This window comes from Ornithorhynchus anatinus, chromosome 13 (genome assembly GCF_004115215.2).
Source record: "Ornithorhynchus anatinus isolate Pmale09 chromosome 13, mOrnAna1.pri.v4, whole genome shotgun sequence".
Lineage (NCBI taxonomy): Eukaryota > Metazoa > Chordata > Mammalia > Monotremata > Ornithorhynchidae > Ornithorhynchus > Ornithorhynchus anatinus.
This window is the reverse complement of record NC_041740.1, coordinates 25,909,823-25,932,357: the sequence shown is the minus strand read 5'-3', so window position 1 is coordinate 25,932,357 and position 22,535 is coordinate 25,909,823. Positions and strand designations below refer to the sequence as shown.

General features: G+C 44.4%; 1 protein-coding gene across 2 annotated transcripts in view; it reads right to left on the bottom strand.

Annotated features, from left to right (window-relative positions):
• Positions 1-17,469: 17,469 nt before the first annotated feature.
• The window catches only part of PTPN12 (protein tyrosine phosphatase non-receptor type 12), a 108,189-nt gene continuing 103,123 nt past the window's right edge, over positions 17,470-22,535 (bottom strand). For both annotated transcript variants that reach the window (XM_029078233.1, XM_029078234.1), the window contains 3 exons: positions 21,557-21,584; positions 19,874-19,945; positions 17,470-18,267 (listed from right to left, as the gene is read on the bottom strand). In XM_029078233.1, coding sequence (XP_028934066.1) covers positions 18,206-18,267; positions 19,874-19,945; positions 21,557-21,584 — 162 coding nt within the window. In that variant the 3' untranslated portion in view covers positions 17,470-18,205. The remainder of the gene's footprint in view (positions 18,268-19,873; positions 19,946-21,556; positions 21,585-22,535) is intronic.

Here is a 22,535-nt window from a genome sequence, read left to right as displayed (position 1 = left end):
ATTCCGAGGAATGGTGATTCCAGGAGGTCCTGACAGGCTGGGTGAAGTACGTGAGTCAGGGAAAGAAGATTAGGGTGGAGAATCATAGAATGAGGGAGAGAGGGGAGAGAGATTGAGGGAGAAAAGGTGGAAGGACACTCCCAACTTCTCTCTTGTGCACTTTGTAAACTCTGTACTTAAAAGTTGTCCAAAAAAAGAACTTTCCTGTTTCCCATTGAGTTAATGATCAGGAGGAAGCAATTCATTAAATTAGAGTGTTTCTAAGAACATAATTTTAATACCCGGTTTGATTTTACTACATAGTGTATTAGGGTTTACATGCAAAACTTATTTACATATTTGTAATTTATTTACTCATATTAATGTATGTGTCCACTTCTGGACTGTAAGTTCATTGTGGGGCAGCAAATGTGGTCCGTTTATTGTCTATAGTGTACTCTCTCAAGCACTTAGTACAATGTGTTGCACACAATAAGCCCTCAATTAATACTATTGAATGAATGAATGAGGGCTGGAAGACAACTCCTAATATGCTAAGGTCATTTATCTGCCTTGGCCAAGATGAATTAAACTTAAAAGAATGAGGAACCTCAATATGTCAATTTCAGTAGAATTGGAATGGAAGGTATAGACTGCTGGTAGAGCAATTATCTACTGACCCAATCTGATCTGTAAGTTTGTTAGAGTAACAGCATTATTTATGCAATAAACAAAAGTGGTTAGAATTTTAGTTATGTCATCCACAAGACCTCTGCTGGGGCATTAGTGAGAAAAATAACATTATCTCCCATTGATTTTTTAAATCCTATCCAATCTATCCACTTCATTAGAAGATGGTTCAACTGTAGTGCCGCATTTCATTCAGTTTAGTGAAAGGAAGTTGTCATGTTCACAAGCTCTGTCAGTTTCTCCACAGGAAACCTCGCTTTATTTTACAAATGATTATGTCGTAGCCACTACCTAATTCTTAAACTGGCAGCAATTGATTTAAACAGGAGTCAGTGTTTCTCCTATGCACAGGAAAAAAAATCTACCTTCAGCCCTAAGGGTATCAATATCTTCAAATAGCTCTGACTCTGATACCAAAAACTTCACACTTCCGGGACAGGAATTTCTCTCAAAACTATACCTGAGACGCAGGCACGACTTAGTGGAAAAAAGCCTGGGCCGGGAGTCAGAGGATCTGGGTTGTAATTCGCTCTAACCCTTGTCTGCTGTGTGACATGAGGCAAGTCACATCACTTCTCTGGGGCTCAGTTACCTCATCTGTAAAATGGGAATTAAAAGTGTGAGCCCCATGTGGGACATGGACTGTGTCCAACCTGATTAACTTGTCCCTACTCCAACACTTAGTACAGTGCTTGACACATTGTAAGCCCTTAACAAATACAATAATGATAATGATGATCTCCATCAGGATGGCCTGCTGATACCTCAAGTATAGTTTGCAAAATGAACTTTCCCACCACTGTGAATCACACAACTTCCCTTCCTAAAGCACAAACTCAATGTTATCTTTGATTGAGCTTCCTCTCTCACTCCTGGGCTCAGTCGGGAATAGGTGTTGCCATTTCTTCTTCTCTAATATTTTCTGGATCCCTCCTTTTCCCTCCATCCAGTCCAAGCCCTCATTCTTACCCTGTTGGATTATCACAACAGCCTCCCCGCTGGTCTCCCTGCCTCCACATTCTCCCCTCTGCAGTTTATCATACATACAGGTGTTCATATCACCTATCTAAAATGCCAATTAGAGCACATCACTCCCCTCCTGTAGAGTTTCCAGGGGGAACCAAAATTTCTGACACTCTGCTTCAGGGATCTATGACATCTCCTGCTATCCCCAGCATGCACTTCTCAGTAAACTTCCTGTCCCTCATTCCCCTGCCTCTGACCTACTGGTCATGTCTGACTCTTCTTCTGGGATATTGTCTTTCCTTAACTTTGCCAAGAGAAGCAGCGTGGCCTTGCGGAAAGAGCACGGGCCTGGGGTTCGGATAACCTGGGTTCTAATCCCGGGTCTGCCACCTGCCTGCTGTAGGACCCTGGGCAAGTCACTTCTCTGGGCCTCAGTTTCTTCCTCTGTACAATGGGGGTTCCAATATCTGTACTCCCTCCTACTTAGGACTGTGAGCCCAGTTTGGGACAGGGACTTTGTCTGACCTGATTAACTAATATCTACTCCAGCACTTAGTAGAGTGCTTGGCACAGAATAAGTGCTTAACAAATACCACAATTATTATTCAGTTACATGCCTTTCTTTATTCCAAGCACCCCTAAACAATCACCTCTTCCAGAAGGCATTTTCTCATTAATCCCCCTCACCCTCTCCATCATCCTCTATGCATCTTAGCAGTCATGAGTCACTGTATTTCTTCCTATTTGTGAATTTAATTTATTGACTTGTGCCTGTTATTTTTTCATCCCTCCTCAGGTACTCTTAAGCACTGATTGTTCATTGTCTTTGATCAGCTCTCCTTCCCCTCCAGGGCAGGAACTGCACCTTGTATTTCTTCTGTATGTCCCTCTTCTGAACCCAGGAGGAGCTCAGTATTGATAGATGTTGCCCTTGTCCTCCAGAAACTGGAGAGGAATGATAAGTAATCATCTCTTAAAGAATCATGATGTTTGTTAAGTGCTTACTATGTGTCAAGCACTTACTATGTGTCAAGCACTGTTTTAAACACCTGGGGTAGATACAATCCAATCAGGTTGGACATAGTCCCTGTCCCACATGGGGCTCACAGAATTAACCCCGATTTTACAGATGAAGGAATCGAGGCTCAGAGAAGTGATTTGCCCAAGGTCACACAGCAGACAAGTGGCGGAGCTGGAGTTAGAACCCAGACCCTTATGACTGCCAGGCCCGTGCTCTATCCACTAGGCAATGCTGATACAACTGACTCCTAAACAGAGCTGATTTTAAAATAGATTATTAAAGAGCCTCAGCTTTTAGGTAAGGGAAAACGCCGAAGAGACAGTTAGGAAAGGGTCCATGCTCACGGATTACCCCTGCCGCAACTGCCCCATGGGTCCCCTTTGGGCATGTTACCAAGCACTTTAGGGAAGGCTCACTGCCATCTTTATTTTTATTTTATTTATTTTATTTTATTTATTTTATTTCTCCACAGATTGGAGAAGCGAGCTTCTTCCTGAACCCTGTTTTTCTAAAACAAGTATACCATCTTGTGCAGATGGGGAAACCTGGATGCCCGAAATATCCCCAGATCTTCCCCTTTCTAACCCCAAGTTCTCTTCCCCCATGGAGAGGCCTGATAAGCTACTTGATTATCATTTCCTTCACTGAGCCTTCCCTGGGCATCAGCTGTGGTAGTTAGGCTGCTTCCATCTGAAGCGCTGGTCACTGCTTTTTTGAGCTGGGTTTCAGTCTACATTCAGTCCCCCAACTGTGCCCCCTGATTTTGATCATCAACAATGCTTCCTGACCCCCACACTCAGGTGGAGTGGATCTCACTGTCAGATGTGTTGTTTTTAAAAATGAAGGAGAGCTAGATTTTTAAACGCCCCCCCCCCCCCCATAACAGGGTACTCTTTGGATAGTGGATCTCTGCTGGGTACTGCACTTTGCTTGGAAAGCCTTAATTAACTAGTCAATCAGTCAATCTGTGGTATTTACTGAGCACTTACTGAGCACCATAGAGTAAGTAGTCACAACCCTGCCCTTAAGGATCTCACAACAGATTGAAAGAAAAAACACTGCCGTTGCAGAGCATATAATATACTGTGGGAGATAAGCGGACACAAACAGCCAAATATACGATAGGTGCAAGAGTATAATGATAATAATAATAATAATAAGGGTTACTGTATTTGTTAATTTGTTAAGCACGTACTGTGTTCTACTGCATTCTAAGTGCTGGGATACATACAAGGTCATCAGGTTGTATACAGTTCCTGCCCGGTATGGAACTCAGAATCTATGTAGGAGGGAGAACAGGTATTTAATCTCCATTTTACAGATGCAGCACAGAGAAATTAAGTTATTTGCCCAAGGTCACACAGCAGGCAATTGCTGGAGCTGGCAGTAGAACCCAGGTCCCCTGACTCCCAGGTCTGTGCTCTTTCCACTAGATAGAGATGATAAAAAGAAGCCCAAGTAGCAATTAATCAGATATTTCTAAGATGTTAAGGTAGCTGATGTAATGGCATGACCAGGAAGGTGAGGGATTAGTCAAGTAAAACCATGTAATTGGACAGCTATTGCCTGTCCTTCCTTGACCATAGGCTTCAAAATGTCCTAGTTGTAAGCTCATTAGGGATAGGGAATGTGCCTGCAAATTCTGCTATAGTGTACTCTCCCAAGCATTTAGTATAGTGCTCTGCACATAGTAATAAGTAAGCACTTAATACCACTGATTAATTGTGGAACATCAAACAGCACGTGAGATCTGTTGCCAAGCAGATGTTGTACCCTGCTCTTGCATGAACAGAATTTGGAAGCCCTCCAGAGACAAAGAAATACCTAAAAATGCCTTTACTAGGGAAGTCTAGTGGATTGAGCACAGGCCTGGGAGTCAGAATGATCTGGGTTCTAGTCCTTGATCCGCCCCTTGTCTGCTGTGTGACTTTCAGCAAGTCACTGAATTTCTTCGTGCCTTAGTATCCTAAGCTGTAAAATGGGGATTGAGACTGTGAGCCCTATGTGGGGCAGGAACTGTGACCAACCTGATTAACTTTTATCTGCCCCAGTGCTTAATACAGTGACTGGCACATAGAAAAATCATCGATACCATTAAAAAGAGGTATTTATGGTCAGCCTTATAATTTGAAGGCATATGAATTCAAATCTCATGAAGCTACATTTAATTAAAATTTCACTGAACTCATCAGTATTTGCCATGTATTAAGTTGATACATTCATTTTTAGAAGCAAAAGCAACTGAAACTTTCAGTGATGACACAGTATCAATTAGCTGAGTAGTTATTCAGAAAAAAAGGTTAAGTTTAAATAGAATTAAACCTGTTAAAGAGAGAACTCATTCATGTTAGTAGCTGATTAGAAAGACAGAGTGGGTAAATTAAAACAAAACAAAACACCCTCTCTGTCCTAGCTAACAGCCAATCACTCAGGGATGATGTTTACAGCCCAAACCATTTTCACTGCAGGGAAACCAGTTCCTAGCTGACTTCATTGTTGAGATCGGCTAGCTCACTACATTTCTGAAACAGTACACTGTATATAACCCAAGTCCCTAATGCATACTATAAAATACTGCCATGAAATAGAGGAGAGCTTATCAGAATAGTGCAATTTTAACCAGGGAGGTCCTGAAATATTTTCTAAAGGACAGTTCCTTGAACTGATGAACGCTTATATTTTAGCTAGTCTGTACGAAACCTAGACCCTTGTAGGCACAAAATACTAACTCCAGCTCGTCTAGGAATGAATCAGCAAGCTCTCATACGCTAACCTTTTATGCAAACCCAGAGAAGTGAAACCTCATTTGACAGTTCTCTCCTCAAACTTGCACGTATTTAGCTGCTACTAACTCAAAAAATCTCAGAGGGAGGGACACTGCCAAAAGCTGACAAATCCAAACATCAGTGCCTGTCTCTGTTCTCCCCACCACATTACAATGCCAGAAGGATTCTGAAGATTTTGACACAATAGTATATAACCCTCTGACAGAGGTGGGGCAGAACTGAAACACTGCAGCAGACGGAGGATGTCAGAGGCTGTTAGCAATAACACCACCTCCTGGGGCCCACCATCACCCCGGAGATCCTCTGTGGAGCAGAAATGCAGGGAGATTCGGTGTGCTGGAGATGCCACGAGAAGCAGCATGGCCTAATAGAAAGTGCACAGGCCTGAGAGTCAGAGCATCTGGGTTGTAATCCTGGCTCTGCCACTTGCCTGTTTTGTGATGTTGAGCTTGTCACTTGACTTCTCTGTGCCTCAGTTTCCTCATCTGTAAATAGGGATTAAAAATACCTGGTTTCCCTCCTACTTAGACTGTGAACAGCAAGTGGGACAGGGAACTGTACCTGAACTGATCATCTTGTGTCTAATCCAGGGCTTAATACAGTGTTTATAGTAAGCACACAATCGCTGTTATTACTAAGTGTTGTGGGGGAGGCTGGCCCCAAACAGGTTCAGCCTCTAGTACACTCTGGGTTCTCCCCTTCCACAAGGTTTTCAGAAATGTCCATGTAATTTACATGGACTTGTTAATTACTCTTTGGAACAGTTCCTCCTCCTTACCTAGCAGGGAATCCTAGCCATGGTTCAGTGACACTGAGGAAATAAAATCAGTTTGCCCGGTACTCTGCTGAGCAACTTTAACAACGCAGCAGGAGCCTGTCAGCCTTAAATAAGCAGTGTAGTAGAGGGAGCACCATATTAGGACCAAGGGGATATGCTAAGAAAAAAAAACAGTGCCTTCCCTTGGGAAGATTCCCTCTCAGTGTCCTTCCTTGTCTTTGGTAGAGATTAATTCAATCTGTCCTCTTTAGAGCAAAATCTCTCACTTCCTCTTCCAGATCCATGAATTCATTCTCTTTCTCTCCCTCCTTATTTTAATTCTTGATTTTCCACCCTCCTTTGACTGTAAGCTCATTGTGGGCAGGGAACGTATCTATCAGTGCTGTTATATTTAACTCTCCCAAGCAATTGGTATGGTACTCTGAGCACAGTAAGTGCTCAATAAATATGACTGATTGATTGATACTTTTTACAAGCAATAATTAGAGCTCCTGAAAATGAAATTACTTCCAGTGGAATAAATTATGGTCCTACGTTTAAAGCTTGGGTGCTTAAGATTCCTCTCCCAAGCTTTTACCCTGGGTGAGCATAATTTGGTCATAATGACTTTTGCTCTGTTGATTTATGAAAGCTCGGAACTTCACTTCACAGACCAAACTGGATAAAAAAAAAAACTGGGATGCAAAGCATCTGAGCTGAGAAGCAAGAATATTTGCTTTAAATTGTCAGATCAGTCTATGTAAAATCATCTGACAATCAGCTATCAAAGTACAATCAGCTGTCAAAGTAGTTTCTAAAAATTCCTCATGGACCAGAGATACTTAATGATAATGGTAATAAGAAGAAGAATATTAAAGTCCTTTAGACTGTAAGCTCGTTGTCTAGCAGCAAACATGTCTACCAACTCTGTTATATTGTACTCTCCCAAACATTTAGTACAGTGCTGTGCACACAGTAAGCACTCAATAAATATGATTGATTGATCAGTAGTAATAATAATGATAATAATAGTGGAATTTAAGTGTTTACTATGGGCCAACCACTGTACTAAGCACTTGGGTAGGTACAAGATAATTGGGTCCCACATGTGACTAACAATCTAAGTAGGAGGGAGAACAGGTATTGAATCCTTATTTTGCAGACGAGGGAATTGAGGTACAGACAGTCTAAAGACTTGCCCAAGGTCACACAGCAGGTACGTGACAGAGCGAGAATTAGAACCCAGGTCCTCCACCTCCCAGGTCCATTCCGAAAGAGACTAATATCCAGACAGGGGATCGGCCAAACTCTATCACTTACAAGGCACAGAACTTCCAGTCCCTCACCACGCAACATGCGTGAAGTTGGATAGGAAAGCAAAAAAAAAAAAAAAAATGACCACAGCCAGACTTTTAGCAAAATCAACCCCTGAGGCCCCAAGTTATCAGACACACCCAGAGTGTAATTACCTGCAACATCATTTAGGTCTCTGGGGTGACTGGGCGGCAATCACAGAGTTGAAGTAATTTCTCTTGTGGATGGGCGAGGAGCTGAAGGAGGATGAAGTTGCTAGGAGAGAGCTGCTGCCGCCAGCCCCAGATTTCAACGGATTGGAAGCCACGGGGGCTGGCCAAGACCCCGGCACTCCAGTTTTACCGACTAAAGCAGCCTGTGTAGTAGAGGATGGAGTGAACAGGAATGTAACCTAAATGAAAACCCCAGGTGGAACAGATCTCCTTTGCATCTCCCACCTTCAAACTTTCTGCATTTTGGAACAAAAAAACTCAATACTTTACTAAAGCCCATGACAGCTCTAGGCTAGACTGGAAGCTCCTCCCTCTTTACTGGAAGCTCTTTAATAATGTTGGTATTTGTTAAGCGCTTACTATGTGCAGAGCACTGTTCTAAGCGCTGGGGTAGACACAGGGGAATCAGGTTGTCCCACGTGGGCTCACGGTCTTAATCTCCATTTTACAGATGAGGTAACTGAGGCACAGAGAAGTTAAGTGACTTGCCCACAGTCACACAGCTGACAAGTGGCAGAGCTGGGATTCGAACTCACGATCTCTGACTCCAAAGCCCGGGCTCTTTCCACTGAGCCACGCTGCTTCTTTGTGGGTAGGGAATGTACTTATCGACTCTGTTATACCCTACTCTACCAAGTGCTTAGTACAGTGCTCTGTACACTGAAAGTGTTCAATAAATATGATTGATTGACAACTGCCTCACTTTTCTGATTTCCTGAAAGGACACCATTACTTTTCTGAAAGGCACTTGGGTGTGTTATTGGTACATTTCTGAGTGGCCACTGGGTTTTCTCTGGTTGACCTACATAATCTGCCCTAAACCAAAGTTGTTACATTACTACCATATTTTAGGCCTGTGTTTCCTATAAGCGCTAAGACGGTCTGTACCTCAATCCCCTCGTCTTCAAAATAAGGATTCAATACCTGTTCTCCCTCTTACTTAGATTGTTAGTCACCTGTGGGACCCAATTATCTGGTATCTACCCAAGCACTTAGAGTGGACAGAGCACAGGCCTGGGAGTCAGAGGGCCCTGTGTTCTAATCCTGACTCTACCACTTGTCTGCTGTGTGACCTTGGGCTTCTCTGTGCTTCAGTTACTTTATCTGTAAAATGGGGATGAAACCTACGAGCCCTATGTGGGACACGGACTGTGTCCAACCTGACTAGTTTAGATTGGCACATAGTAAGAGCTTAAATACCATTTAAAAAAAAAAAGATATTCTTCAGGCACAGACACTAACAGAAGCAGTCACTCGGGCTTCCAACTGTTTAAGTTCATTTCATCAATGGCATTTATTGAGAACTTACTGTGTGCAGAACACTGTATTCAGTACTTGGGAGAGTATGATAGAGTCGATAGACACAATCTCTGTCCCCAAGGAGTATACATTCAGGCAGTGTGTTTATCAGAGGGTTTGAATACCTGTCAATGTGTGAGGATGAGTGTTTTCTCTCTGTCTGCAAATGTTTCTGCCTGGTGAATGCTGTGTGGGACAAGTGGAGTCTTGTCGGTGCAACAAGACTGGACTGGGTTGGTTTGGAGGGTGATGGGGCAAGGAGAGAGGAAGGAATGAAAGATGAAAGGAGGACAGTGAGGCTAATTTTGGAGGGAGGATGGCCGACTTGGTGCAGTCCAGGCCAGAGCTGGTTTGAGCTCCCTGGATCCAGGCTTCTTCTGGCTGGTGCTGGGGGAGGCGGGGCTATAAGTCCCACCAGCCTCCAGGGCCCATCCGGCATGCACAGCTGCAGCCCAGCCAAGGTGAGGTCAGGCCCAGCCACGACTTATCCAGGTCCAGACACGCACTCCTGGAGTTTGGTTTCAGTTGGGCCAGACTCCAGGGAGGTGCCCGGGCAGGACTCTATCATCAATCAATCAGTGGTATTTATTGAGCACTTACTGTGTGCAAAGCACTGGGAGAGTGCAATAAAAAGAGAGGTGGTAGACATGTTCCCTGCCCACAGTGAGCCTACAGTTTAGAAGGGGAAGACAGACATTCGTATACATAGATTACAGATATGAACATAAGTGCTGTGGGGCTGAGGGAGGGGTGAATAAAAGGTGCAAATCCAAGTGCAAAGGTGACACTGATGGGAGTGGGAGAAGGGGAAACGAGGGTTTAGTCGGGCAAGGCCTTTTGGAGCAGATGTGCTTTGAATAAGACTTGAAGGTGGTGAGGAGAGTCTGCCTCTACAACGGAAACATTGCCAAGGAGGCCCATTTGCAGACTCTCAGAAGGCACCTAGGGGGAGCAGACTCGGTGGAGCTGGTGGAAGGAGGGGAGTTGAGACACTGCAGAAGTTGGAAGGTCCTGGTGGGTCAGGCCCCATGGAGGTTTCGGCTCAGCTTGGGCCTCCCAGCCCTAGGGAGGCTGGGGGTGAAAGGGGATGGGGAGGGGACTGTGACAGATTGTAAACTCCTCCACTAGATTGGAAGGTTCTCCACTAGACCATAAGATCCTTGAGGGCAGGGATTGTGTTGACCGGCTTTCCTGCACTCTCCCAAGTGCTTAGTACAGTGCTTTGCACACAGTAAGTGCTCACAAAATACCAGTGATTGATTGGGGCGATTTCAGAGTCTGCATGTGGCTGTTCATGGGATTGAGAATCCCAGGATTTCATAGAAAAAATCACCCCTCAACATCAAAGTGCTACTGAGAGCTCACCTTCTCCAGGAGGCCTTCCCAGACTGAGTTCTCACTTTCTCTCTGCTCCTCCTCCCCTCCCCATTCCCCCTACTCCCTCCCTCTGCTCTTTCCCCTTCCCCTTCTTACAGCACTTGTGCATATTTGTATAAATTACTTATTACTGTATTTATTTTGTTAATGATGTGTATATATCTATGTTTCTATTTATCTTTTTTTTTTGGTATTTGTTAAGCGCTTACTATGTGCCAGGCACTGTTCTAAGCGCTGGGGTAGATACAGGGTCATCAGGTTGTCCCACGTGAGGCTCACAGTTAATCCCCATTTTACAGATGAGGTAACTGAGGCACAGAGAAGTGAAGTGATTTGCCCACAGTCACACAGCTGACAAGTGGCAGAGCAGGGATTCGAACTCATGACCTCTGACTCCCAAGCCCGGGCTCTTTCCACTGAGCTACACTGCTTATCTTGATGATATTGACGCCAGACTAATTGTTTTGTTTTGTTGCCCGTCTTCCCCGTTTAGACTGTGAGCCCGTTGTTGGGCAGGGATTGTCTATGTTGCCAAACTGTACATTCCAAGCGCCTAGTACAGTGCTCTGCACATAGTAAGGGCTCCATACATACGATTGAATGAATGAATGGATCCAGATCCCTTCCTATCCTGGACTGACCTTGGCCTGTCTCGGAAACTTGAGCCCTAGAGTTCAGTCCAGCTTGAATGGGCCAGTGCAGTCACTGGACAGGGACACAGCAGACTGCGGGGACCTCATCACCTCCCCACCATGAGAGTTCCCCCATAGGCTGGTCCAGAGAAGGCAGAGGACCTGGGCTCTCATCCCCATTCTGCCACTTACCTGTGGTGTGAATTTGGGCGAGTCACTTGTCTTCCAGGTGCTTCAGTTTCCTCACCTGTAAAATGGAGATTCCACACCTGTTCCTCCCTCTGCAAACCCCAGGTGGGAAGGAGTGTGGAGACACCCTCGGGGTCTCTGGCCTGCCCTATCGCTGCCTCTGGACTGTTCTGGACATTGCTGATTAGGACAATTCTAAGAGCTGGTGTCCGTCAGTCACTCTTGGGTCATAGGGCTGGCTTCCAGACCCGGCCAGGACAGCTAGCCCTCTTGCCCGCCTGGTCAGGCCCTAACTCTATTGCTTCCTCCCAAGATTTCAGAAAGGGTTTTGGAGGGTTGGGCTTCCGATTCCACCTAAACGACTCTGGGTCACTTAAACGCGGGACAATGCGTGTACTCACCCCACCAGGCCCTTTGACGAAAGAGGACAAAGTGTTGGTGATTTTAGAGCACTCAATAAATACCATGGATTGATTGATCAGCCTTGCGCTACTGCAGTTGATTGAGCCAGGAAATGCTTCAGCGACCTTTTGCTGCCTTCTGCTGGACAGTTCAGGAAGTGCTACGCTCTGCTCACAGGTCGTCCGTTCAACTAATGATATTTACTGAGCTCCTCCCGTGTCTCGAGTAGCACTTAGTAAGTGCTTGGGAGTCTCCTCTTAAAGAAAAGTTTCCCTGCTGTCAGGTACCTTACCATCTGGATTTATTAAGTGCTTGGGAGGCTCCTCTTAAAGCAAAGTTTCCCTACGGTCAAGGAGCTTACACCTGAATAGCTCCTGCTGTTCCTCCACTGATTGGCGAGAGGAGGGTGTCCTGGGTTGATCCATAAGGAGATTTCCTGCCACCCATCTCTATTATTGTTATTATATTGGTTAGGTGCCAAACACTGTACTAAACACCGGGGAAGATACAAATAATCAGGTCAGACACAGTCCTTACCCCACAGGAAGCTCACAGGAGAACAGATATTGAATCCCCATTTTACAGGTGAGGAAACTGAAGCACAGAGAAGTCAAAGTGACTTGCTCAAAGTCACAAAGCAGGAAGTGGCAGAGCTGGGATTAGAACCCAGGTTCCCTGACTCCCAGGCCATGCTGTTTCCCTCCTGTGCTATTAGCCCTGGGGGCCCAAAATTGATCATCAGCAGGAGGCAGCTGGCATTCTTCGGCCTGCTCTGTTGGATGGAACAGGGCAGTACGGCCCAACCGACCACCACAGTGAGCTTCCTCCCAGGGTTGAGGAGGAAACCCCAGTTCTGGGGTCGCAGGGCACCCCGGGGATGGAGCTTTTATTCAGACCCTTCTCCAGGGACAGCAACCCCACCCCTCCAAGAATGCCAGAAAGTCTGAGGAGGGGGTCAGGGGCTGCTACTGTAGCCAAGGCTTGGAGACAGGAATGGGACCATGGGGCTGAGCGACTGGCCTGAGGTCTGGGAACACACTGGTGTGGCTACCATCTCAAGGTGAGGGGCAAAGTGAGAGAAACAAGGGCTGGCAAAGGGGTGATAGAGGAGCGGGGTAGAACCCCAAAGGCGCTTAGGGGTTTAACTCTGGATGCAGCTGTTTTTCTTCTCCCCAAATCATATACTCCCACCACAGGACCTTTGCCCCACTTCAGCATTTACAAGCTCACAATCACCGGTAGCAATTTTATACATATTGACTTGTACTGCTACAGTTGAAGCACTTTTTCTTCCCCTCTGTAAACTCTTTTGTTTCCCTCTTCATTAGATTGCAGGTTGCCTGAGGGCAGAGTTCGTCATATCTTCTAATTCTATCATGCCTTCTCAAGTGCTTAATATAGTCCTTTGGGCACAGTAGGTGCTCAATAAATAGCTGGGACAACAACTATGGCTGAAGGAGGGGGTGGGCTGTGGGTAGGGATACTTGAGCTGGGGCATTTTTGGTGTCGTGCATAGAGCATGGGCCTGGGAGACAGAAGGTCATGTGTTCTAATCCCAGCTCTGCCACTGTCTGCTTTGTGACTCCGGGCATGTCACTTCACTTCTCTGTGTCTCAGTTACCTAAACTGTAAAGTGGGGATTGAGATGGTGAGCCCCATGTGGGAAAGGGACTGCGTCTGACCTGATTTGCTTGTATCCACCCCAGGGTTTAGTACAGTGCCTGGCACATAGTAAGCACTTTAAAAAATCACAATCATTATTATTATTCTGAACTTGCAAACTGCAGGTGCTTGGGTCAAGGGGCCCAGGATCAAACCACATTCCTGAGCCTGGAATAGACAGTATCTTCTAAGTTTCTATGGCTTTAAAGAAACAACTACTGGGGCTGGTGATACTCAAGAGCAAAACCTCTCAGGTCCTCAATAGCGAGATGGCCCAGACAGGCCCTTCTGGAATCAGCAGCTGTGAGCTCCCTGTGGGCAGGGAACGTGTCTACCGATTTTACCGTAGGTCAATCGTATTTATTGAGCGCAGCACTGTACCAAGCGCTTGGGAGAATACAACAATAAAGAGACATATTCCCTGCCCGCATGACCTTACAAACTGACCCCCACCAGAGCTGCCATGTGGGAGCCCAACCCAAGACTTGGCTTAGCAATTCACTGGACTGGCCTTAATTTATCTGCTTCGCCTCAATCAATGGTATGCTCAGCACTGTGATAGGTGCTTGGGAAAGCAATGATACCTTTACCTACCTTTGCAAGACCCAGCTCCGCTCCCGTTTCTGCTATCATCGGTGAGGGTTTCTGTTTTAGGTTACAGATTAGCGCTTCTCCGTTCCATACTGTTTTGCCCCTCAGGATTTAACCACAAAGGGAACCGGGTGTTAACCGATCTAATAAAATCAGAGCTTGTATTTCAACCCAGCTTTACTCCGCACATTAAGGCAGGATTCAGCTTATGTGAGCACTGTTTATTGGACTTCTGCCAAAACCATTGTTTAGAGCCCTTGCAATTCCCCATCTGCCAAAATCCAATACTGCACTGCTGGCTTTTCAAAAGCTGCTCCCCCTTCAGCCGCCCCCATGGTGTTTTTTAAGTGCTTACTATGTGCCACACACTGTACTATGTGTTGGGGTGGATACGGGCTAATCAGGTTGGACCCGGTTCATGTCCCACATGGGGCTCACAGTCTTAATCCCCATTTTACCGATGAAGTAACTGAGGCACAGAGAAGTGAAGTGACTTGCTCAAGGTCACACAGCAGGCAAGTGGCAGAGCCAGGATTAGAATCCAGGTCCTTCTGACTTCCAGGCCTGTACTCTACCCATTAAGCCATGCTGCTTCCCATAGGCTTGTGCTGCAAAAATCCAAAATGATAGAGCAGATAGTACTAAAAGCATACCCGTTATTTCATACCCGTTAGCCTTTTTGTGTGGTGATCTGCAACTCTCAGGTCTCCGGCCACATCATCGGGATGAGCAGTCCAGTCGTCCTCCTGGGTAATGATAAATTATGAACTGAATGAGAACAAAACGAAAGTGCTGGTACTCTGCAGCCCAATCTTCTGATCCTCCTCCCAGGGAGGGGGATGAAGGTACCGCTCTATGATACGGAAAAACTGGGAAATTCTTTTTCCATTACCCCGCATGTGCCCCTTATCCTCCCCCCAACCCTCCAACAGCTGGGACTTTTTAGAACCCTGATGCTTGCTTTTTAGAGAAGCCACGTAGAAAGAAATAAGGACAAAGGAAGGATAAAGCCCAAATCACCCAGGGCAGGTGAGAGTCTGTTCTTTTCTTTGAGATCAGCCGCACTGGAGACCCCAGAGCCTCTGCATTAGTTTCCTCCACAGTTATAACTTCTGCCAGTTCTTTCTTCCATACAACAGACTTCACTCCTGTCTTCACTTAAGGCCCAATTCTTTCTGTTCAGTTCTCTGTAAAGATGGAGAATGTCTAGTTCCTCAAATGGGACATGCTTGTGGTAATGGTAGTATTAGTTATTTAAGCTAAGATTAAAGGAGGACTACATAGCTTTCCAAGTTCATTTACCCAAACATGAGGACTAAGTCCCAAAAGATAAAATAAAAGGATCTTCGCAACATAATGAGCTTTGAACATACAGTTTTCTATGTGAAACCACTAGCATTTACTTTTGACTTTTTAATCTAAGTTTTTAATGGTGTGGATGGCATGAAGAATCCTTTTTCATTTAGTCACGTTTCCCACAGCCACAATAACCACCCTGTCACATTTAAGCAATATGCTTTACAGAAAGCTTTTCAAACAGCTCAAGACTATGGGTGAATGGGCACACACCTTCAAAGCAAAAGCAAAGTATCGGCAAGAAGCTGTATGCACGATCCCAGACACGTACACAGGGCAGTACACGAGTTTTGGGCCCTGGTCAGCAAAGAAATCCGAGTCCAAATACACAGCCATTATGTGTTAAGCTCTTCTCTGCTCTGCAGAAATACAAAGCTGACAGAATGCTGATCTGGAATTGTGAAACACATTCAGAAACCCACTTCACTTTAAATACAACTGCTGCTCCTGTTGGAGTGAGACGACAATAAAGATCAATGCAAAGAATGCCCCTCTCTCCTCTGCCTTATGCCACTGACTCTGAACTGTAACTGAGGCCCACTGAAACAGAAAACTAAACATAGCGTTGTAATACAAAACGGAAGAAAATCCAGCTACAAAGTACTGACAGAAGCCAGAAGCATTAACTCTTGGCAAAAAATAATAGATCAGAAACCAGTCCAAACACTAGGAACAACTCAAATCTACAGATATCATCTGCCCCAGTGTCAGGGTTCGAGAATTATGCCAAAAAAGGAATCATGCAGACATTTCAGGATTAATCACAGAGAATGTATCATCTTCCGGATGGTACTTAGAAGACGAAGTTTACAACAAAGCTATGGCTATCCCTGATGTTAACAGTATATAAAATAAAACCTACTATTAATAACCGTGGTATTTGTAAAGCATTTACTGTATGCCAAGTACTAAATGCTGGGGTAGATACGAGATAATCAGGTCAGATAGAGTCCATGCCCCATATGGGATTCACAGTCTAAGTGGGAGGGAGAACAGATATTGAATTCCCATTTTACAGATGGGAAAACTGAGGCACAGAGAAGTTAAATGACTTGCTCGTGGTCACAAAGCAGGCAAGTGGAAGAGCCAGCATTAGAACCCAGGTCCTCTAACTCCCACCTCTTTCCACTAGACCATGCTGCTTCTCTAAAGCCTTTGTTTCTGATCAAACAGAAACCCTAATCAAGTAGTAGGCATTCTTCTACTATCCAAGCCTCAGCAATAAAAATCCATGTGACGAGCCAACACAAGCATTTTATTGTAAAACTATCACTGAATTTCCACTTCTGTTTGAAAAGATCTCTGCAGGACCCACTGCACTTTGATCCCCACCCACCCATGCCCCAAACTGTCCTTTACTGGGGAAGCATAGTGGCCTAGTGGAAAGGACGCAGGCTTTCCTGTCAGAGAACCTGGGTTCTAATCCCAGGCTCTGCCACGTCTGACTGACCTAGGGCAAGTCACTTCACCTCTCTGGGCCTCAGTGATCTCATCTGTAAAATGGGGATTACGACTGTGAGCCCCATGTAGAACAAGAACTGTGTCTACGCTGATTTGCTTGTAGTACAGTGCCCGGCCCATAGTCAGCACTTAAATACAATTTAAAAAACCCAAAAATACAAAACACCTCTTCCCATGGGATTTGCGGGGACAAATCCTTAATGTTAGATACACCTTCCAGTTCCCTTCCGACCTGCTTTCTAGATACCTTACCTTGAGCTCTCAGTTCTGCTTCACAGGCAAGATCAGCAATGTTAGAAGAATCCACCTTCAATCATTTACAGAGCTTCTAGATGTGCATGGCATTAAAATAGGGGCTTAAAGGCTTTCTCTTTTGAGCTGGGATGAATTTTTCTAACTGCTGCTATTTGGGTACAATGGTGGCATCAATCATCTCTTTTCCCAATGGAGTTCCCAGGTTTCCCGCAGCAGAAATTTGACACTTTAATCTGACTAAAATGTAAGATGATTTGCTTTTGGAAAAAATAATTCGAATCAAGTACATTCAAATGAAAACCAGGATATACAAGAGTTGGCAGAACTGGGGGGTTCTATGTTGATTGCTTGCTTTTTGTTTTAACTGAGATGTCAAATACCCTAAAAGTAGGAGCTGTTTCAATATGTCTTCTAATCTCAGCAAGCTCAGATATTGAGGTACACAAGCCAAGAGAACTCAACATTGCTCCACGGCTCTTTTGGAGCCCTCATGACTAAGTGAAAACCAGGACAAAGTAGGTTTGACAATTAAACGGTATGTAATATAAAAATAACCTTTTGCTTACAATTTACAAAATGTATTATTACAATCTTTCATCTCTGCTAACCTGCAGTGCTGGTTGCATGTATCCAGCAATTAACAAAAATCAGAAACTATTTTCTAAAACTTCAGGGCAAATAATTTACAAATAAGGTACACAAAGATTTAGACCATGCAGAGATTCCTTACATCTTCTGTTAATAATATTTTATGATTGCAGCTTTATCAAATTATATACCTACTTGCCCTGTTCATTTACAAATAATGCATACATGATAATCAAAACATTAGCCAAAGAAAAATCCATAAACTCAATTTATCATAAAAAGTATTACTATATTAACATATGTCTACAAGCAGCGTGTAACAGGGTTAAGAGACATTAAGGCAATAATACTTGAAGTTACAAAATAAACCATATGTAATACTTTTCCTAAATGTAATATAAGGCAGGTAGATGGTCCTGGGGTGAGAAAAAAAAGGTAGAATGGTATGGTAGGATGTAATACTGGAATCCTCTGTTGTGGACAACATTTCAGGCTTACAGGGGAAGTACAATAAAATGTGTACCATTCAGTCATTAACTCAATCTACACTGCTTTGGGTTAGTCCCGAAAATTGTTTCTTTTTTTTTTTTAAGTGGAATACTAAAAATCGGGTTTTCACTGGCACTTGTATTTTCCAGGATAATTAAAGTGTCCCTTGGCTCCTTCCATCATGTCCATTCTGAAGGTGGATCTCTTGGTCCTTTTGGTTTTCCACATCGATTGCCAAAACCTAGGGCCAAAACAGTCAAACAATGTCACCTTGCTCAGTGTTCAGGAACAAGTGCCTGGTTCTTTAAACTTCCTCATTCCGCCCACACCCACCCCCTCACTCTTAGGGATCAAACAGTTTTCCACATGAGAACTCATCTATAGGAGAATACCAATCCTGGCCCAACACGGAAAGGAGATTACTCCCAGCAGATAGAAAGGCCCCCTTCATATAAGAAGAGAAGTTCTAGTCTTTAGCTTGAATAAATGTCAGAGTTCTCTATTGCACCGACAAGTTCTCTATTGTCCAGGCCAGGACAAAAGTATTAATCTTTCTCCCGGGGTTCTAATTTTGGCTAGGGGCTCAGGGCCGGGGGAGGTCTCGGAGAACAATCAGCTCCATCCACATGAGTGCAGAGCGGGGGTGGCTCTGGCTCTTGGCTCACTCTGTCAGCACCAGCTGCTAGATGACCATTCTGGGGGCAGCTCTAACGTTACAGTGTGAGGTTTGCAGCACAGTTGAATACCGTTTCAGAGGAGTTCTGAAAGTCCCTTTTCCTAAAGGAGAGAGTCTTTGGTCACCATCCTGCTAAAGGGACATAGCTCTCTTTTCTTCACTTTATTTCACGGAGAAATGGTTTTGGGATTTAGAGGGTTGTTCTACATTATTTGGAACAAGTGTAAACCCAGGAACAGTAATACTAATTGTACTGGTTAAGCACTTACTGTGGGCCAGGCACTGTACTAAGTGTGGGGTGGATTCAAGAAAATCAGGATGGACAGAGTCCCCGTCCCACATGGGGCTTACAGTCTTAATCTCCATTTTACAGATGAGGGACATGAGGCACAGAGAAGTGAAATACCCAAGGTCACACAGCAGACCCAAGTAGTGGAGTCGGGATTAGAACGCAGGTCTTTTCAACTCCCAGGCCTGTGCTCTATCCACTACGCCACACTGCCCCATTCCTTTCTCTTGGAAGAAACTGTACTGGTTCACGGGTCCAAGGGTCCATTCCCGGGCCAGAGGGCTCACCCAGCTAAGGGAATCCCTCAGTGGTGCTAACTATATAGTGCAGGAAGAGGGAGGCCACGTGTTACGTGGCACTCTTTAAACCAGTGCCTCAGTCATACGTCACGTGTCTGCTGTGTTATCTTGGGCAAGTCACTTAACTTCTCTGTGCCTCAGTTACCTCATCTATAAGATGGGGATTAAGAGTGTGAGCTCCATGTGGGACAGGGACTGTGTCCAAGCTGATTACCTTGCATCTACCCTAGTGCTTACAGTAGGGCTTGGCACAGACTAAGCACTTAACCAACACCAACACCATCATTATTATTATAATTATTATTATTAACCATCTCTCCATACCCTCCCTCATAATGACCAAGCTAGCAAAAGAAGCACCCAGGAGTCCTCTTTTGGACTTCACAGTGAAGTTGCTGTTCTCTACTGTACTCACCCAAGTGCTCAGTACAGTGCCCTGCACATAATAAGTACTCGGTAAATACCATTGATGGCAAAATGGCAGTGATTGTAAAATTAACAACTTTTGCCATAATCTTCTTAGTTACAGCAACATTAAGGACATTACCAACACCTTTACCCTCTTATGTTCGGAGACTCTCACCTTTCTTATTACTGGAGATGGGCAGTGGACATACTGTATCAGTTTCCATCTGTTCGCCTGCTTCTCGTTGCTCTAGAAAGCAAAAGAAAGAAAAAAACAGCAGTTGATCATCACCATCTGAATGGGAGATAAAGCAAATCAAATAAGGCCTCTAGAGTCACAGTATTTAGAAGTGTAAAACCGTGGGACAAGTAAAATGTACTTCCAAAAAGATGGATTTAGCTTCCTAAAAGTGGAAGGCTTATTATACAGATAAACCTTGTTGTTGTTTTCTGTGTGTTGCAGGGGATGGAGTGGAGGGAAAGGAGTTGGGGAGGATGGGTTCTTAACCTGCTGTTAGTTAACATGAAGCATCTATACCATTCTCCACCCAAATCTAAGAATTGAGAGTCTTGTTTAAGCCGCGGCAGCCGGAGAGGTTCTCTCTGCTGCAACTGTGGGTAACTGCTATCGCATTTACCCACCATTGCAGTTTTTCTCTCTGTGCGTATCTGTGTGTGTGTGTGTGTGTGTGTGTGTGTTTTACATCATAGCTGGCTGACATGCTTCTGCTTGGGCCCAATATTCCTATCACCTGTTTAGAGAGGTCAATTTCAAAATGACCAATTCGTTGTCAATCATAGTTTCTGAGCGCCAACTGTGTGCAGAGCACTGTACTAAGTGCTTGGGAGAGTCCAATATCACAATAATGACGTAACAGATTTGGTAGACGCAGTGAGTTTACAGCCTAGAGGGCGGTGGCTGCTGACATTCCTTCAGTCCTCTGGGCCTCCATCATAATGCTGCTGTAAGAGGGCCAGAATGGGGGCAGCAGAGCTGGAAAGTGATCCTCGCTGTCCCATTCTCTCTCTCCCTCCTCCATTTGACTCTCTCCCTTTTCCCTTTACTCTCCCTGTCCATCATCACCAAGCACATTTTATGATTGCCGACTGGGTGGAGAACACTATGCTGCTACTACTAATAATAATAATTATGGAATTTGTTAAGTGCTTACTATGTGCTGAACACTGTTCTAAGTGCTGGGGTAGATATAGGGTAATCAGATTATCCCACGTGGGGCTCACATTTTTTAATCCCCATTTTTACAGATGAGGTAACTGAGGCACAGAGAAGTTAAGTGACTTGCCCAAGATCACACAGCAGACAAGTGGCAGAGCCAGGATTAGAACACATGACCTCTGACTCCCAAGCCCAGGCTCTTTCCATTAAGCCATGCTGCTGCTAGGAGCCTCAAAATGCAAGTAAACGATTCAGCCTCTTCCCTAAAAAGGATTTCAATCTAATAATAGAGCTGGCCTGCCTCACCCCTTGGAGTTGGATGGGGCCTGGAAGTGGGACTAAAATATTGGCTCCATTTCTCAAGTGGCCCACTATCTTTCCTTTTCCTCCTCTCTCCTCATGCTGGGCCAGTCCCGTCTCTAATGCCCTGTCACTCGTCGGCTCAAGGTGTCCAAATTTCTGGATAATTGACCACAGGATGAATTTTCCAAATTTATAAACAGGTGCATCCCGAGTTCTCAAATGAGGTTTGAATTTCAGAAAGAAACTGATTTCTTAAGTAGGTTTTGCAAAGCTGCTGTTCATCTTCAGTATGGGCTCAAATACAATTTGTTCATGTAACTCTTAGAGTTAGGATCCAAATTGTTAAGTTTAGAAAAGGAAATGAAAAGCAAAGTCACTTACCAAACTTTATACTCCCAGATGTTAAGCCCTGATAAACGAGATAGTTTGTAAACTAAGTAAATGATGTTTAAAAATATAACACATCCACTTATACAAGTAAAAAAATAACCTTCTCAAAAGACATACATCCTGCAAGGCTAAATTTAGAGCTACTTGTCAAAGACCTCAGTATAAAGAAAAACTCCACTGCCTTCAAAGTTTAAATTAAAAAGGTATACAAATTTATTTTACACAAAAGCACTAGGTAATAGCTATACAACTAATTCATTACAGCTTTCATACCTCAGTTATTCTTGGCAAAATACGCCATTATTATCCTTTCTACTCCATTCAGAAAGAAGCACTACAATGCATGTCATTGAACACGGCAACTACCACCTCAATTGTAAATGAGTTTATTTTATTATGAAAATAAAACATCAAATGATGAGAAATAACATTTATCAAGCAGGATATTTGGGGCTAGGGCTTTTTTGATTTTACTTAGCTGTCCCCCAGTGCCACTTGAGGGGGGTTAGTCTGTTTCCATAGTGATTTCCCAGTCACTAGCCCCACACCCGAATTCATCAATAGGAACATATGTGACTGCACATTCAGGAAAAGCTGGTGATGAAATGGGTTTGGAAGAACAGGAACAATTCTGCCTTGCTCTGTCTGGTATTCTGTGTGTGGGAGCATTTGGGGCACTTTGGTCATTGAGGGGATGGTTTGGCTTTCTGTGATAATAATATTTGTTAAGCGCTTACTATGTACCCAGTACTGTACTAAGCTCTGAGGGGGATTCGAGATAATCAGGTCAGACATAGTCCCTGACCCAACAGGATCTCGCAGTCTAAGTAGAAGGGAGAACAGGTATGGAATCGCATTTTACAGCTGAGGAAACTGGGGCACAGCAGTTAACCTAGGTCACATGAGACATTAGAACCCAGGACCTCCAACTCCCAGGCCCAAAGCCCTTTCTACCAGGCCCCGCTCCTGG